Source organism: Danio rerio, chromosome 18 (genome assembly GCF_052040795.2).
Source record: "Danio rerio strain M-AB ecotype USA chromosome 18, GRCz13ab, whole genome shotgun sequence".
Taxonomy (NCBI): domain Eukaryota; kingdom Metazoa; phylum Chordata; class Actinopteri; order Cypriniformes; family Danionidae; genus Danio; species Danio rerio.
In genome coordinates, this window is record NC_141038.1 from 44,322,593 (window position 1) to 44,338,835 (window position 16,243).

The 16,243-nt window shown below is 37.0% G+C and overlaps 2 protein-coding genes and 1 long non-coding RNA gene across 10 annotated transcripts in view; 1 reads left to right on the forward strand and 2 right to left on the reverse strand.

Annotated features, from left to right (window-relative positions):
• Positions 1 to 8,144, reverse strand: part of rasa2 (RAS p21 protein activator 2) — a 241,741-nt gene extending 233,597 nt beyond the window's left edge. For all 3 annotated transcript variants that reach the window (XR_015515223.1, XR_015515224.1, XM_087293381.1), the window contains exon 1: positions 8,062 to 8,144. Coding sequence is in view for 1 of the 3 variants with exons in the window: in XM_087293381.1 (XP_087149507.1) it covers positions 8,062 to 8,119 (58 nt within the window). In the remaining 2 variants the exon portion in view is untranslated. The remainder of the gene's footprint in view (positions 1 to 8,061) is intronic.
• The window catches only part of grk7b (G protein-coupled receptor kinase 7b), an 845,646-nt gene that overhangs the window by 265,512 nt on the left and 563,891 nt on the right, over positions 1 to 16,243 (reverse strand). The window lies entirely within an intron of this gene.
• The window catches only part of LOC147832912 (uncharacterized), a 40,428-nt gene continuing 31,715 nt past the window's right edge, over positions 7,531 to 16,243 (forward strand). For 3 of the 6 annotated variants that reach the window (XR_015515234.1, XR_015515238.1, XR_015515237.1), the window contains exons 1-2: positions 7,531 to 7,591; positions 11,474 to 11,692. This is a non-coding gene — a long non-coding RNA (uncharacterized LOC147832912). Of the gene's footprint in view, positions 7,592 to 9,337; positions 9,788 to 9,848; positions 11,693 to 12,196; positions 12,451 to 12,626; positions 16,215 to 16,243 lie in introns of those variants that run through there. The other 3 variants (XR_015515236.1, XR_015515235.1, XR_015515233.1) reach the window with 3 other exon arrangements.

Consider the following 16,243-nt stretch of genomic DNA (forward strand, 5'->3'; position numbering starts at 1 on the left):
GCAACATGACAATGAGTTCAATGTACTCAAATGGCCTCCACAGTCACCATATCTCAATCCAATAGAGCACCTTTGGGAGGTTGTGGAACGGGAGATTCGCATCATGGATGTGAAGCCGACAAATCTGCGTGATGCTATCATGTCAATATGGACCAAAATTTCTAAGGAATACTTCCAGTACCTTGTCAAACGTATGCCATGAAGGATTAAGGCAGTTTTGGTTTTAATAAAGTGGCCGGGGAGTGTATAACATTTGGTTTTGGTATATTTGTCAATCGCGTTTTTGACCATGTCCACCAGCATGTTGTGCCCCAAATCTGAAAAAAAATATCAGATTATTTTTAGTCAAGCTAGGGGATTTTAGTGACTTTAGCAGCTTATTTTAGGCTTTCGAACACTATAAACGCAGCAAGCCAGCACAGAATAGTCTATTTGTGTTTGTTGAGGCCGTAACTCAATTTGTGGTTATACTTGCTGCTGTTGACATTCGTTCCGATTAGGGCACTTACATGGACAAAGCCATCACTGCAGTGTGACGCACAGCGCACCGTAGCCTACGTACTCAAACCTATAACAGTCATTCTGAAACCGTGGTGTGCTTTTGTGAATGAAAAAGCCATTGAGTTGCATTCATTCACCTCATGAAGCAATGGGCAGTAGCCATAATTAGACATAACTGTTGTTGACAAGCAGCTACAAAGCACTAGACAAATAAATGGCCTTATCCTTTCATAAAAATAGGTGCTGACTGGAGGTAACCGCACCATAAATTTAGGCCAGTGTGTTAACACCTCAGACAGAGCTCTGTGATATGAAAATATACACCCAAAAAATTACATTTGCTGTTAGTTCAAACTACTTAATAAGAAGCTAAAACAACTCAATCCTTGTTTTTTGGGGGACAACTTAATTGTTTATGTTTAATCCACTTCATTCATTCATTCATTCATTTTCTTGTCGGCTTAGTCCCTTTATTAATCCGGGGTCGCCACAGCGGAATGAACCGCCAACTTATCCAGCAAGTTTTTACGCAGCGGATGCTCTTCCAGCCGCAACCCATATTTGGGAAACATCCACACACACACATTCACACACACACATACACTACGGACAATTTAGCCTACCCAATTCACCTGTACTGCATGTCTTTGGACTGTGGGGGAAACCGGAGCACCCGGATAGCAGGGAGAACATGCAAACTCCACACAGAAACGCCAACTGAGCCGAGGTTCGAACCAGCGACCTTCTTGCTGTGAAGGGACAGCACTACCTACTGCGCCACTGCATCGCCCTGTTTAATCCACTTAAATTTGTAAAACCTAATAAGCGAACTCAATTCCTTCATTTTGTTCCAACACAAATCGTTTGTGCGGAACCCACAGTTGTTTTACAATGCATATCGTACGGCCTAAATAACACGTCTATCATTTCATAATATGCTCTATCATTTATGTCATGGTGCCAAAGAAGACATTGTTTGGGGTATTATTCATTCATTCATTTTCCTTTGGCTTAGTCCCTTTATTTATCAGGGGTCACCACAGCGGAATGAACCGCCAAATAATCTAGCATATGTTCTACACAGTTGACAACACTACACTGGAAAGTTGTTTAGGGTATTATTTTATCTATTTTATACAAGCACACTATTACAGGGATACAGACAGATAAATGAATAACAGCTATGTAAGAAAGTTGAAAGTCTTTAATGTTTACATTTTGCATTTTATGTTGGGTCTGTTGTGTCACAGTGGCGCAGTGGGGAGCACAATCGCCTCACAGCAAGAGAGTCGCTGGTTCGAGCTGCGGCTGGGTCAGTTGACAATTCTGTGTGGAGTTTGCATGTTCTCCCCGTGTTCATGTGTGTTTCCTCTGGGTGCTCCGGTTTCCCCCACAGTCCAAAAGACATGCACTATAGGTGAATTGTTTAAGGACAGGGTGTTCAAACTCGATCCTGGAGGGCCGGTGTCTTGGAGAGTTTAGCTCCAACCCTAATTAAACACACCTGAACCAACTAATCAAACTCTTACTAGATATACTAGAAACTTCCTGGCAGGTGTGTTGAAGCAAGTTGGAGATAAACTCTCCAGAACACCCAGCCCTCCAGGACTGAGTTTGGACACCCCTGGTTTAAGGTAAATTGGCCATGGGGCATATTTGTGAATGGGAGAGTGTAACATTTTATTTCATTATTATATATAAATATCTTTTTTTTACTACTATTTACTGTGTGTACTGTTTTTTTATTATTATTATATATGTTACTTTTTATGTAAACTTTATAACTGCTTTGGCAATACATTTGTAACATTTGTCATGCCAATACAGCAATTATTGAATTGAATTGAATTGTATGGGTGTTTCCCCATTGTTGGGTTTCAGCTGGAAGGGGATTCGCTGTGTAAAACATATGCTGGATAAGTTGGCATTTCATTCCACTGTGGAGACCCCTGATTAATAAAGGGACAAAGCCGAAATTGAATGAATGAATGAATGAATGTAGGGTCTGTAATCATTCATTTTTAATTAATATTAATTTATATGATTACATTCTTAATCCAACATTTTCCCTGAAGTTGTAAATGAAGTTAGAAATATGATCAATTGAGTAGATTTTCAAGTTTATACTTTAAAAGAAAATAATTTAATTATCAATTCCAAGTAATCAATGTAGATATATAAACTATAAATTGATTGAACTTACAGAAAACAAATACTACTAATATGCAAGACACACAGTAAAAAATGCTGGCTTCCACACATATCCTTTATGTTGTCCAAACACAAATCGATTAAGTTAACATAAAACAATTAAATTGTCTCAAAACAACCTAAAATTCTGTTTTTACAACTCATTTTAAATAAGTAGTTTAAACAAGGAGCAAAAGACATGTTTTGTGTGTATGAGATGACTTGTATCGCGAAACGAGATTTTTTTTTTCGTCATATGGTCCAGCCTTACCCACAGACTAACTGCACAACTAAAACAGTCAGCAGCTGATCAATTGTTCAGTGTCCCGTGTGTCACGCTCTACCCTTTGAGAGTTTTCGGATATGCTGGACAATTTGATTTGATAGCACATGATTGATGTCATGGGACATGTCTCTGTTTACAGAGTGTCATTCAGACTCAATCTCCCTGATATATCCTGCACCTCATGTTTTCAGCAATATCTGAGCAGGAAGTGGTTTTACTAAAAACAGCCAATTTCAAAAAGAATTATCATTGAAAGCCTTGGACACTGTTCAACAAGGTTTATCCGAAATATTATTTGTGCATTTACTCAAAAAACCTATAGTTTTAAAATAGAGGAAATTGAAGTGAGCTCATAAAGTAAACACTACCTGGTTTATTCCCCACAAACAAGAACAATTATTCATAAGAACTCAGTAATTTCCTAAGGACTTTCCCAACGTTTTCCTATAATTCTAACTCTGTCAAATCATTTAAAACAAAACTGCGTTTGATTTTATTAATATATCAACCTTCTTCCATACAATATCCATATTACATAATATTAAGAGAGAGAAGGTTTTTAGTTTACTGCCATATCACTCTGTAAAAAGTAATGTGATTACTTTTAAAAAGCGAGTAAAGCCTTAAAAGTAGCAAGTTGATTTTACTTTTAAAATGAAAGTAAAGCCATAGACTTAACTTTATAATTATGCATATAGTTTGTTTACCTAATAATTATAAGGCAACAAGTTTAATATCTTTTTTAAGTAAAATCAACTAAATCGCTTTTACACTGCAACAAAAATCCTGGTTGCCTTAAATGTTTAAGCTGAATCAAGTTAACCTTATGAGTCTATTGAACTTATTTTATGTAAACTGACTTAAAACAGCTTGCATAACTCACAAAATTAAGTTAAAACATGATTAAGTTTGTTTAAAAAGTTACAATGACTTAAAAACATACGCTTTCAGCAGTGTTGGGGAGGTTCCTTCAGAAATGTAATAGATTACAGATTACAAATTACCCTATTTAAAATGTAATAAGTTACACTACTTTTCGATTACTTTATAAAAGTAAAGTAACTAATTACATTTGATTACCCTTTGATTACTTTTAAGTTTCTAATGGACATTTTCAAATAAATCATTTTCAAGCATTTATACCGAGGACATGTTCCCCCGGGATTTATGCCTGTGGGTGCGCCGCAAATCAAAAGCATCAAAATAGCAGCCCTTTAATAAATTAGTAGAAAAGAAAGTTTTTAGATGTAACCCATTTGTAATCTTAAACATTTTCACAAGCAACTGTAATTTAATTACACATTTTTTTCAGTAACTGTAACGAATTACTGTTACTTTTATTTTGTAATTAAATTACGTAATACCGTTACATGTAACTAGTTACTCCCCAACACTGGCTGTCAGGACTAATTGATCATATAATTGTTTACAGTGTACAGTGCAGCTTCTTTGGAAAATCATGTTTTAAATATTTATAATAAAAAAAGGTTTATAACAATAAAAATCAAATACAAGAAATAGCAAATAAAACAAAATAAATATTAAAAACTGTTTTTTAAGAAATACTTTTGATAAAAACTTTGACCATTTTTAAAGGACTTGCATTTAAAAATATTTCCATCAAATCATCGTCTGCAAACATTAAAAATAGGGCGTTCCAAAAGTAAACGCATAATAGAATACGTCTGCTATTGCATTGTTTACATAACATAATACTGTTATTAGTAGTATTATCATTTTACTCAGCAGCACGTTACTGGAATTGAGCTGAAGTCGGGACTTTCAAGTCGCATAAATGCTCTAAAAGTCCCAATTACTCAGTGGCTTTAAGAAAGACTATTCCATTTCTAAATGCCCCCACATTTCCAGCACAGATATCTGTTGGGTACAGTGGCAAACGCAGGTTACTGTAATCAAAAAAGCCTACCCTCATCCAGGTGGAAAGATAAAAGCAATGACTTTCACACAATCAGAAGCATGCATGCAAAACTGAAGGGGAAAAAATGGCATTTTTTTCATGAAACTATAATGAAAGTCTAATTTCCTAAAATGCTTATCTGAGTAATAAATATAATAATAAGTAAGTTTTTGGTTGACTTTTGCTAATAATAAAATAATCTCCAGCTTTTAATGCTTTATTTTCTTAACATGTTTATTTCACAAACTTCATTGAAGCTACTCTGCTTCACATGAATTTTGAAATATCATGTGGATATGAGGCTTCCAGTGAGCTTTCCAGTGAGCGATGATTTACCACAGTCACTTGCAACACTGAAAGTTTCAGTTCTTTTTTTTTTTTGGGTGGGGGGTGAGGGGTGGGAGACAGTATAAAGCATGTTTATGAAACTCTTTAAGTAACGCGAGCTTGAATTTATAAAGACTGACAAGGCAAAACCTCAGAAACTATTTTTAGACACAGATACATCTCCTATTTGTCTAATAAGGGGTATATGCACAGTTAGTGTCTCTTGTCATATCGATAAACTTCCGGTGAACGGTTAACATGACTTTTTCAATTTTATACAGTTCCTTTTACGGCATCGATGTTGTAAGGTAATTTTAATATAATTATTCATATAGACTTTAGCACTCATTTAGTTGTTTATCCTCCTACGGCTTAGTGGCCACATACGTGGACAGCACATTTTAGCTTTTAAGTGGCCATTTAAAATGTTTTATATTTTGTTACAGACAGTGCCATCCTGCAACTGTTTTGCAGCGTATGAAATGTCCCAAACACTATTTTTAACTGTCCAAAATGGGGAAAAAATTTTGTTTTTACTCTCTGATAGTCAAAACATGTTCAAAAAATTATATGGTAAATATGCATTACAAAACAGTCTGAAAAAAAGTTATGTAAATTCGCACCACGAGTCCACATATATGGACATCATTTTTCTCTAAAAGTACATCAAATGCAAAGATGATACTTAGTTTTTTATTCTAATTAGGTTCCAATAAGCCTAAATAGCAAAATGAAATAAAAAATGCATGTAAAAAAAACAGAGTTTAGGCATAATAAAAGAGATGAAGAGCCGTTTACAGGCACATGCTCGTCAGGATAAGCAGGCGAGCACAGAAACTCCATTGAAAACACTGTGGTAAAATAAATGTTCATATTTTAAAGACATGGCGCGGGAAAATGTAATTGAATGCAGTGCTTCTCGTACATTCTGAGACCCACTTTCTATCGTATATCAATCAGATAGTGAAGATCACAGACCTCAAATGTGCCAATTGTATAACTGCATCAAAAGTCCTTCGGCTTCCTTCTGCATACACCCCATTAGATGTCGATAATGCAAGAATTTCAAATTAAAATTGAATTAATATAAGTAATAACATTGTTATTACATAACAAACCTTATCAAAAAAGAAATTTAACAGTAACAGCATCAAAATGTATGACAGTACTTTTTAAAAATGTGCGCAACAGACTTCTTCTTTATTTAATTGTGATGCTATTAAATGTAATTAAGCAGTTATTACAACACATGTAAACAGTTCACTGTGTGACATATGCCATGCTGATGATAATACTCATGTACGAAGGAATTTTAAATGTTCTGTAAAATACATAACTAGGTAGAAATCCAAAAATAATATGCTGTTATCATTTCCATAAAAGATTGCAATTCAGTTGTAGTCTGGTTTGATTACCTGGTACAAGTGAGTAATACATACATACATACAGTGCTCAACATGTATGAGTACACCCCTAACAAAGCTATCTTTTAAATTCATATTTATAATAGGAAGGAAGCTTTACAATAATATATTTGTGCATATACATTAGATCAGGGAGTACTGAAGCCAAATCTGGAGCTTATCTAACAAAATAACTTATGACAACGGTCCAAAAACTAGTACACCCAAACTTATATGTTATGGAAAAATAATAAATACAAATTTTAAAGAGGAAAAATCAAGAGAAGCAAAAAATAAATAAATAAAAGACCTTTCAATTTGTTTTTTATTGTAAAGGTTTTAATTTATTTTTGCAATATTTTGCTTGAATTTAATTGTGTTATCTTTTAATTTCTAAATGTGTTAAGTGACTAAACTGTTATTTTAATAAATATATCTGTTTAATAAATCTGTTTTGTTTAAATGCACCAAAATACATGACCTATATTCACTGAGAAATAAATAAAATATTAATTTTAAAAATGGGCTGTACTGTTATGTAAATACTCAACTAAATAATCTTACATCAATACTAACACGAATGAACGCCAAATATAAGTGACAGACTGGGTAGAATTTATTATTTCTTTAAAATCATGGGAAAATATAGAAGAATTTTAAAGGAAACTGCAGTTAGAAAGCTGATATTAGGCTATAAAGTTACCAGAGGTTTATTGTTTCTGTAATAATCGACATTAGTCGGAATAAAAGTTAGAATGTCAATTTAAAAGTAAAACTGTAATTTTATGTGGCGTATAATAATATATTAAAATGCTCCTTTTAAAGTAGATTTGACTGAAAACATGAATATTAAAATAATAAGTGGACAGCGTCGAGTATTTAAAGCGATGCAACAACTTCCGTCCAGCTCAGAATTTGTCAAATTTCGCCGAGATCCCCACCGTCAATTTCACACCTTCAGCCAGGGTAAGAATGAATCAAACAAATGCCAACTTCATTGACAAAATGACAGGTTGAGTTAAAACTGGTAAACGACGAACAATATGTCACTCCTGTACTAACACTTGAGTTTATAAATACGACAGTTGTGTTGTAAGGGGGAACCAGGCTTTGAAGCACGTTAGCAACACGGCTAACTCACAGATAATGCGCAAAAGCTTGATCTACCTCTGTCACTAATGACAGAAACATGATTCAAACATAAAATATCCAGAACCAAACATCTAAAATGCGGCTGTTTTCTCAGAGCCCCATCCAGTAAGCGCTGAGTGGGTAGGTGTGTGTGTGCGCGCGTATGTATCTGTGTGTGTGTCTGTCGCTTCTACCGCGCCCCTCTTTCCCCCTTGCCGATCCTTTTCTTTCTCTCCAAAAGCCATCTAAACACACTCTCCCACACAAACACCAACCTCCCCATCCACACGGCGTGTCGCACTTACATATCTTTCCTCTGAGACTTTGCAAAATCCGGATTTTCGTGTCGTCGTCTTCCGCCATGGTCCAAGTTTCGTGTCTGTACAGTACATTCAACACTTTAACATCCGTTTATGAATGCACTCGCGCGGACGGACGGCCTCCACAGCGTCACCGGCTCAGCGCGATTGGTCGCGACGCCAGACCGGGATTTGTGTGAATCAACTCACACAGACAGCATCGTGTAGTCAAAACAAACGGAAGCCCTAGTGGAGGACGAGCGACAGAGCAGATCAACGGGCCCCTCATAAGAAACGCCGTGTTTTACTGAGCTGCCTGCAGAGAGAAATGGAGAGAGAGAGCGAGAGAGAGCTCCTTTTTGGCGTTGTAGGCACTTCCCATAAGCATAAATTACAGGCCTGTAGCCAGGGGGGTTTCGGGGTGTTCGAAAGACCCACCTCTCATTGACAAAGACCTAAAATTTGTCCTATAAAGCCTTTTTTTTTGTATTTGCTGAACTTTTCCAGTCAAATGCATAACAAGTTTTACAATATTACACATTTTAGCATAACATGTGTAAACAAAGTAACAAAAAAGAAAAATAGAGAGAGAAAAAAATAAAGATTAAGAGCGGGTAAACATAGCATTCACCAGAGAAGAGGAGTTCAGCTTTTTAAGTATATTCATAGTTCTGGTCGCTTTATATTCATAGTTCTGATCGCATTACGACTTGAAAGTCCTTTAAGAGTCTCAAAAAATGTTTAAATCAGCCTTAAAATGTTAGGCTTCCTCTCCGACCATTTAGTCTTGTGTAAATGAAACTTGCCTAATAATATCAAAAGATTTAACATAAACAGGAGATTCTTATCTACATCTTTTTTATCTATATAAAATATGACATATCTTTTCTTAGTAATAATTCTATGACCACTCGGTATGTTAAATAGACTTTCAACATCAAACCAGAAATATTTAACATACATACAATCAAAAAACAAATGCATCAGTTTCAACATCCATTGCGCAAAAACACACAATTCAGAAAAATCAACTTTATACCTCTTGAGAAACTAGCTGGTTGGATATATTTTATGTATAATTTTAAAGTAGATTTCACTGACTTTATTAGTGACACAATATTTGTTGTTATAAGTCCAGATCAAGTTCCAATTGATATTCTCGAATTATTCTAAAAGTACTTGTGTCTAAACATTGCAGGACAATCAATCAAACTTCTAAGAAATGTATTATTACATTTTCTATCTTTGATATCAACACCATCTAATAAAATCTTTTTTTTTTGTCTTATCAAGTCATTAGTTCTATTTTGACTGCTAAACCATTATAAACTGTGAAAATATCGCATTAAAAAGGCTTTAAGACCAAGTGGACTCTTTGTTGCTTTGGTGTGACTTCAGCAAATCGGTTTTGGCAAATGCAAACTATTATTTTTCATGAGTCCAACATCCAGCTGTGCAAGAAAACATAAGAATCTGATGTGAGGTCATTTTTCGCTACTGACCTACTGTAATGTTGTTAAATAGAGAAAATATTTTTCAAGTAACTATTATTCTAAAACTTGGAGCTTGTTATTAATGTCAAAAATTACAAATAAAAAGGTGTGAAGCACCAAAAGTGTCCCATCTTAAAATGAATTTGAATACTCATTTGACTATTGTTATCCATGACTTTTCAAACGTACTTTATAACAGGAGAGGCTAGAAAAATCCTGAAGTTCTAGATTATTACACAGTAAAAAACGTTATTTATTTAACCCAATGCTTGAGTTAAACATAATTGGTTCTTTGTTGAGTTTTTATAGTCTTTATTTGGTTATTTATGTTATAACTCGACCAGTTGGGTTAAAATTTTGAATTTCAACAGTCTACTGATTTAACTGACACGTAACAGCTGTATTAATATGCGTGCCTAATGTTGTTTTTGTGTTATAAAAGTTGAGCTCTAGCGCAATAATAATGTTTTTGTTTTATCAAATTACCTTTCTGTGTCAGGTTTTTTATATCCGTTTCACCAGCACTCTTAATTATTGATGATACAAACGCGCGCTTTAAAGCCGATCTATATTAAACGGATAAAATGTTTTCTCTACCTTACATGTTCATCTCTACAGTTTTTTTTTTTTTTGAAGAAATGATACACAGGGTCTTTTCTCAGGGAACCCGGCCGGGCTTAGCCCGAAGGAGCGACGTGGGACCATCCTCCCACAGTCCCACCACCTGCAGGGGGAGCCGTAAGGGGCCAGTGCATTGTGGATCGTGTGGTAGTCGAAGGTTGACAGGCGGATTGGTGCAGCGGCAGCAGTAATGCGGTGTACCGGTCCGTTGTACCGGTCCGTTGTGGTAAAGAAGGAGCTGCGCCAAAAGGCAAAGCTCTCGATTTACTGGTCAATCTACGTTCCTGCTCTCACCTTTGGTCATGAGCTTTGGGTCATGACCGAAAGGACAAGACCTCGAATACAAGCGGCCAAAATGAGTTTCCTTAAAAAGGTGGCATGGCGCACTCTTATGGGGTGAGGAGCTCTGACACCCAGGAGGAGCTCGAAGTATAGCCGCAGCTCCTCCACATAGAGAGAAGTCAGGTGAGCTACCTAGGGAGGTGTTCCAGGCATGTCCCACTGAGAGGAGGCCTCGGGGAAGACCCAGGACACACTGGAGGGACTATTTCTCTCAGCGGGGCTGGGAACCCCTTGGGATCCCCCCGGAGGAGCTGGAGGAAGTGTCTGGGGAGAGGGAAGTCTGGGGTTCTCTCCCAAGACTGCTGCCCCCGCAACCCGGCCCCGGAAAAGTGGCAGAAGATAAATGAATGAATGAATGAATGAAATGAGACACATATTTGGGACATCTGGCCGTCATTTTCACTTTTAGGACACAGCGGAGACATTTATTCAGTGTGACCACAGCATTACACCGATCAATTCATTTTTTTAATAGGGGACATTCTACCTGGAATAAAAAAGAGAAAATGCAGCATGCTTTCGGAAATTGTGAGAAAATGCAGCACGTTTTTTAAAATGTGTCTGCGTTGTAAGGATTTACAGCAGGTGTGCTGTCAAACGGATGAAGATCTTTTATTAATTTGCTGCCGTTTTTTGTAATTGCATGTGTTTTCCTAAATTGCAGCACGATAAGCTCTCTCGACCACCATAGAAATGCTATTGGCTGTTTTTAAAAGGGGAAGGAGCTGTGTCCTGCCCTGTCTTCGTGTTTTAGTTAAAATTTCATCACACATCGAACAAAATTACACAAAGCACTTTACGGAGCCTTAACAGTTTTTTTTATGCCTATTTGACCAATAGAAATGTCTGTTTGGCTTTTTTATATTTTATTGCCCTGTCACCTGAGAGGAGCTAAGAGTAGAGCTGCTGCTCCTCCACATTGAGAGAAGCCAGTTGAGATGGGGCTCTATTATCTGTTTCAGATGGTTTCTGGACGCCTACCCAGGGATGTGTTCTTGGCATGTTCCACAGGGAGGAGGCCCCGGCAGAAGACCTTGGACATGCTAGAGAGACTATGTCTCTGGGCTTGCCTGGGAATGCCTCAGGATCCCCTCGGAGGTGCTGGAGGATATGTCTGGGGAAAAGGAAGCACTCTTCTGGGATTCTCTCATGAGACTGCTGCCCCGGCGACCTGGGCTCAGGTAAGCAGGAGACAATGAATGGATGGCTTTTTTATATTCCCCATGACATGGTGGACCTGTTGAGTTTGTCAACATAAGATCAGAAAGGTAAAATCTGCCACATTAGACCAATAGCAGAGGCTTTTATTCACCTTCCCTAGTTGTACTCTCCTCCCAAGAAGTGATGAAATCTGTTTGATATGATTTGGAATGTGGAATTTAATTTAGCCAATTTTTATTTAAATGGGCAGTAGATGAATGTGGACAATAATTTGAGGTCAAAGCTAAATAAGCGAAAGGTTTGAAGTCCAGATAAAGAACTAAAAACATTGTTCAAACATTCCACGCGACGTTGGTTGTACAACTCTAATCACACAAAGCTCCAAGGACACATTTGAGCAGCAAAGAAATCTGTGAAATTGACATTGGCTTGAGCTGGAGTCTGAAATGCTGCTTGAATAACATTTGCAGACAGAAACATGAGGAAATGATTTTGTTTACATCTTTATACTTTATACGTTGCAGCATTCAGGATACACACAAGTACAATGCTAATGAAGAAAACAGCAGACCCTTCATCTACATCTTTGTTGTAAACAAACAGCATCGGCTCTTTAGTAGCCAACACGGGCTCATTGGAAATACATGCTCAAGCCTTCATTCTTCTATGTAAATAAAACAAATGTTGTTCCTTTTCACACAAATGATATTTACAGGGGCATTATTGAGGAATAAAGTATTATTTCTTTTATACCAAATACAAAAACAAACAAAACAAATAATAACTTGACAGTCTGTTTTGTAATGAAATGCATTTGCCTCACCTTTCTTTCCTTTTGGCGCGGTCATTTTCTTTGGTAGTTCACTCCCAGCAGGCACACAACATCATAAGACATCAATATTAAGTTTGATTTAGGTCAGGATTTACTGTACGTAACACTATTTTTGTCTTTAGGTTGCGTTGGTAAGTGACCGGAATCCAACGTCGAGCCAGAATCCCAAGTCATATTGACGTCAAATACTGACTATATTTGTCAGTTATTGCAACTAAAATCCAATGTCTGATAGATGTCATAGTGGTAACGTCCACATAACGTCAGGCTGTATCATCATTAGACGTTGACGGTTGTTTTTGGATTGTGTTGAAAAGTGACAAAAATGCAACATCTGTCCCACATTGGACACTGACATTGGTCAGCACAGTTCTATAAAATGGATAAAAGCAATGTGAATTGTTGTATGTGAACTTTCTCTTACGTTTGCTTTTGAAAACACTATTGATTAGGATTATGGAAGGGTTTTGGTGAGTGGTTTCCTGGGTGGTCTGTATGACAAGCCCCGTCTTCTTCTGGACGTGCACTAAAAGTATATACTGACATATACAAAAAACATGCCCAAATTAACATGTTTCAGATTCACAAAAATGTTGTGTGCTCCCTTATTGGTCATCTAAAACATGCAACAAAAGGTAAGTGGAGCAACATATTTTGCAAAAATGTAGACTGAGATGCATATATGGCATTATGTGCAAGAGGAAGCTTGCAGCCCACCATAAACAGATTAAGCTCTGATGTAGCCAACAAAGGCTCATTAGAAATACATGCTTGCCCCTGCATTTTGTTTTTTAAGATAATGAAATTCAGTTTCTTCAAAGAAATAGGACAATTATTATGGCTTATTACAGTAAACTGGCTCAACAATGAGGATTGACCAATGGCCCATGGCCAAGGTGCGAGTGTGACCCTGCCGGTCCTACGCCACAGCACTTACTAGCTGGCCTCTGCTACACTCTCCCGCCTAAACCTTACTCCTATCCGGGTCATGGCACCAATGTAACCCCGCTGGTCCTATGCCACGCAACTCGCTCCGAGCTGGTATCAAACCAACGCACCTTCCGCATGGTTGAGTCGGTTGCTCTACCAAGGAGGCCTCTATCATCTGTCGCTAGGGCACCTTTAGAGGTCAGAGGAGTGAAGTTTTTCCTGCACAGCACTTACTAGCTGGCCTTTGCTACACAAGATGCTCAGGTCAGTAGACAGTATCGTTACTGGGCCGATTGGACCAGTGCTGCCTAAAGATTAATTTGCCTGCGACTATTTGTCATTGCGTACAAATACTGTCGTAGAATCGAGAAACACTTTGTGCCCTTCAGCCTATTAATGCTACTTTCTCTGTGATGTCATAAACACCATATTGCTTTTAGGTTCCTCTTATGTGATTGGATGTTGTTAGCATGTTATTTTTTCCCGGTCCCTGGTCAATACCTGGTGCTAGCATAAAATTATGAAGCTAAAAAATGTGTGTTTTTAATGTCTTTGAAGCAGACGTGGGTACAACACGACAAAAAAGTGATGTTTTGCACAGTTAGCCATCAGTGTGGCAAGTAAGCCACCTTTGGTTAAATAATTTAGTACTGCAATAAAAAACACCTGCCAATTTTCTATACTGCTCTTTTTGATTGCATAGCAATTTTAATTTTGCATAGTATACATTTTATTAACATTTTTAAAATGTATACAGTTGAAGTCAGAATTTTTAGCCCCCGTTTTAATTTTTCTTTCTCTTTTAAATGTTTCCCAAATGATGTTTAACAGAGCAAGGAAATGTTCACAGTATGTGTGATAATATTTTTTCTTCTGGAGAAAGTCTTATTTGTTGTATTTTGGCCAGAATAAAAGCAGTTTTTAAATTTTTAAAAGCCATTTTAAGGTCAAAATTATTAGCACCTTTAAGCTATGTATTTTTTCGACAGTCTACAAGACAAGCCATCATTATACAATAACTTGCACAATTACCCTAACCTGCCTAGTTAATCTAATTAACCTAGTTAAGCCTTTAAATGTCCCTTTAAGCTGTATAAAAGTGTCTTGAAGAATATCTAGTCAAATATTATTTGCTTTCATCATGGCAAAGATAAATTAAATCAGTTATTAGAAATTAGTTGTTAAAACTATTATGTTTGGAAACATGTTTAAAAAAGTGTTCTCTCCGTTAAACAGAAATTGGGGAAAAAATAAACAGGAGGGCTATTAATTTAGGAGGGCTAATAATTCTGACTTCAACTGTACATTTTAGATTTGCAGACATTATTTTTGACACATTATATAAAATTTGTGGCTAAAAAATAACTGTTAAGTTTTTGATAGAGCCAGTGAAAATGTTGACCGGGCACATAAAAACTTTAACCACTGGCTTGATTGGGCCGGTTGAAAAAATCCTTAGTGTTGAACCCTGAGTAAGTCATTAAATATATCAGGATACAGATGTGTTAATTTTCTTGTACCTGTACATGTTTGATGTGCATTTTCAAATCAAGGACCATATTTTTAAATTAAATAAGCAAAACTTTGCAAAGTGAATAACTAGTGTGACATCTATCGATTGTGGGGCAAGTTTTTTCGAACAGTTTTTTGGGGCTACATTTTTAAAATGGTAATAATGTATAAAAATATATGGTTTTGTTTTATTGCTAATAATCAAACTCTTAGAGGTGCTGTTAAAAATAAAATTACTTATAAAAATAAAATGACTAATTTGGACCATTCTTTAATTTTTCTTTGGCTTAGTCCCAGATTTACTAGCCGTGTCCTCTGATAGCAGAATGAGCAACCAACAATTCCAGCATATGTTTACACAGTCGATGCTCTTCCAGCTGCAACTTAGTGCTGGGTAACACCCATACACTCTCACATTCACACTCGTACACTACGCCCAGTTTAGTTTATTCAATTCACCTGTACCGCATGTCTTTGGATTGTGGGGGAAACCAGAGTACCTGGAGGAAACCCACACGTACACAGGGTGAACGTGCAAACTCCACCCGGAGAGGGCCCAGCCGGGACTCGAACCATCAACCTTCTTGCTGTGAGATGACAGTGCTAACCACTGAGCCACCATCCCACCTTATATGTACACTTTTATTATAAATTACATTCTTAACTTGAACGTTCAGATGGGTTGAACAGGAAACATCAGGCTCCTAATATCTGAGTAGACTGGCAGATGTTTTCTGATGGATTAGGTATGCAAAACATCTAAGTAGCTGATAGGATGTCTGGTGGAGCTTTTGAAAAATGTGAAACAAAGTTAAGGTACAGATGAATGAACTACCAGACATTCCCTGATGACCTGGAATGAAAGAAAACCTTCACTGACATATTACTGATAGTTTTGGGCACAAACCTGCTACCAGACCTCCACATATCTCAAGAGAGTAGAGCTGACGGTGGCGGAGAGTTAAGAACATCTGGTAGTGGCGTCACGTGGGCCAGACAGGACACTGAATGCTGCATTGTGCGGACGACTGACAGAGAAACAGGAATGAGCTTCTCAGATGGGTCAGCACGGAGGCCCAAAGACGGAGAGGGAGAGACACGCTGAATGAATAAACAGAGTTCCTGCTTACAAGTCTGCAGTTTCAGAAGAAGACCGAGCTCTGAGTCTGTTTCACTCATTCTTTAGCTCCCTCTCTCTCTCAGTAATCCTCTCAATTTTGTATGTATGAATTGCAAAGATGTAACTGTTAAAAAAAAACCTAAAGAATACTCGGATAATTTATTTTATTACCAGCTA